This window comes from Taudactylus pleione, unplaced genomic scaffold (genome assembly GCF_031769625.1).
Source record: "Taudactylus pleione unplaced genomic scaffold, aTauple2 ptg000364l, whole genome shotgun sequence".
In the NCBI taxonomy this organism is placed as follows: domain Eukaryota; kingdom Metazoa; phylum Chordata; class Amphibia; order Anura; family Myobatrachidae; genus Taudactylus; species Taudactylus pleione.
The window spans coordinates 1,283,809-1,286,263 of NW_028284765.1; the positions used below are offsets into that span (position 1 = coordinate 1,283,809).

Below are 2,455 nucleotides of genomic sequence, written 5' to 3' on the forward strand. Positions count from 1 at the left end.
TACAAAGTATAAACTGTATTAAAGACTTAAAATTTAATGATTTCTATTTTTTTCTACATTTATAACAGACTAAATATATATTTAACAATTTATATTCATCCAGGCAGAATTTAATGGTTCTAGATTCTGATATTAATATTTACAGATTTAGTTTGAGAAATCAGAAAATATATGCAGCTTTTATAATTGCGGTAAATAGTTTATGTTCTGGCAGGGATGCTGTGACCACATAATCTATATTTTAACCTGGGATTTCCATGGAGTAAAATGAGAGACTTAACAGTGGGATAAATCTGAACAACTAACCAGAATGTAAATTGCAAAATTTTATCTGGATGGAAAAATGGACATACTACAAATGTCAATATAGAATAGAAAACAAACTCTATGGCAACACGTATGATCAGTAACTTGACAACTCTGATATGTCCCTGGAGCTGAGTGGCTGTTACATGAAAGTCTTCCACCTTCATTCTGTAGATGTGTTTAAGTAGCGTCCAGACACTAAGCCCGATACACAGACAAGTCACAAAGTATGGAAGACTAAAGCCAAGAGATAAGGTAAAGGTGAGGTGAACAGCATTCCAAGTAAATATGTTAGAAGAAATAAATGAGCTGTCCGTGGTATTTCTGAGTATGTCAATTCTCATTGTCCATAAGATCGGCACATTAATGACAATAGAACACAGCAGTGATCCCATTATGAATTGTGCAACAGAAGACAGGAACCTAGCCTTGACACGATGGAAAAACCAGTGGGAAACATTCATCAATGTCAAAGAGTAGAAGATGGAGAGCCAGGTGGTGTTCCAGACTTCAAACTCAATCACCACAATTTGTAGCATTAACATAAGCACAAACACATGCTTTCCCAGCACGAAATATATCCCAAGGAAGTTGAAAATACCATGAACAGTCATGACGCCCTGGAAGAGAAAATTGGTAATCACGGTAACAAACTGGATTTTATCACAGAAACCCGGATTACTCATCTCTTTCCTGTGCTTGATAAACACATAGAAAATTGAGCAATATATGATGATCCCAGATATCCAAATAATCATCATAATAGTTAGTATAGACAGGTTCAGTGCTGACCACATTGTATATCAAGCTATGTTCCCAGCAATGACTGTTTGATGGAGGAGAAGCATGTAGTAAAATGAATAGAATGAGGCAGGAGATGCAGAGATATATGAGCATCAGATGCAAATATGCTCATTACCTGAATCACAGGTAAGGGCTGTGTATATTGGGTGGTGCCTCTATGGTCAGGTTACAGAATAATAATCTGGCACCATCTTGTTTATTTTATACCAATCACATTATTTTGTTATGAAACCAGAAACATAAATAAAAGACAAATTATGTGATATAAAGCATGAAAGACACCTAAGTCTTTGTACGAGAGATAACACTGACAAGTGTAAATGAAACAAACTGTCAGTTTCATCACTCATCTAAAATCTGTTTTCCTAGGAAATAATTTACGGCATTAAGAGCTCAGGTGATAATGAATGTAATTTATTTTGTGGCATCCTTTTGATCCCAAACTTTAGTTCTCAATACTGTGTCTATACAGTATAAAGGAACAGGTCTCAGTCAATACATTCAGAGGGGCAGGGTGTGGGGAGAGTAGGGGGAGGCTGGAATAGCACATGCAAATGTATGTTCATGTACTTTAATTAAGGATTCATATATACAGTAATGTGACTGACTCCCCCTTGGTGCATGATCCATGCTAATGATGGTCGTCAGTAAAAACCATGTATGAAGGGTTTGCAATAAAGTGATGGATGTTCAGTGCATAGGTAGAGTAGATACAATCTGACTGTATGGTTGTGACCTGTAATCTCTGAAGTTTTTGTGAACTTTCAGGAAACAGAACTTTATATAAGCAGCACTGCCCATCTAAGAAGTCAGCTTGTTCACTTCCTTCAAGAAACTCATTATGGAGCTCAACAGAGGTCACTGGAAAGTCATGATCTTCTATGACTTCAAGAGTGGTGTGTGATAGGAGAGTTTTGACAAACTGTGAGCTCATTTTGGGGTTTGCAGAATGTCAGTGCTGGTCCCTAAAAAATGAGGAGTGCTATGGCCAACTTGTGTCTCCCCATCAACAAGGACAATGCTGGTGCCTTGTGGGTCATAGTTGAGGTGAACTCATGGGTGACCATGGTCCAGTTAGAGAAGGATATAAGCACCTCATCAAGAACCATCTACTTGATACTCCACAAAATTCTTGGCCTAAGCAATGTTTTTGCATGCTGTGTGCCCCATCATTTGACTGAGTAGTAGAAGGAGGTTTGGGTAACTTGGAGCCATAACATGCTGGCCAGGTTTGATGGAGATCACTCAAACTCTTTCTGGGAGATAACCAATGTTGATGAATCGGGACCTACAGTTTCAACTCCATGCACAATCAACAGTCAGCACAGTGGACACCAGTTGGAGG

The 2,455-nt window shown here is 38.2% G+C and overlaps 1 protein-coding gene across 1 annotated transcript; it reads right to left on the reverse strand.

The window, feature by feature from the left end:
• Positions 1-200: 200 nt before the first annotated feature.
• On the reverse strand, positions 201-1,103 carry LOC148508498 (taste receptor type 2 member 9-like). The gene has a single exon (XM_088444461.1). It carries the CDS (start codon positions 1,101-1,103, stop codon positions 201-203), a length of 903 nt encoding a protein of 300 aa, XP_088300587.1.
• Between the last annotated feature and the right edge of the window lie 1,352 nt (positions 1,104-2,455).

Excerpts from the sequence above, each read along its gene's own strand:
- LOC148508498 (XM_088444461.1), bottom strand. The coding sequence starts at position 1,103 with ATGTGGTCAGCACTGAACCTGTCTATACTAACTATTATGATGATTATT.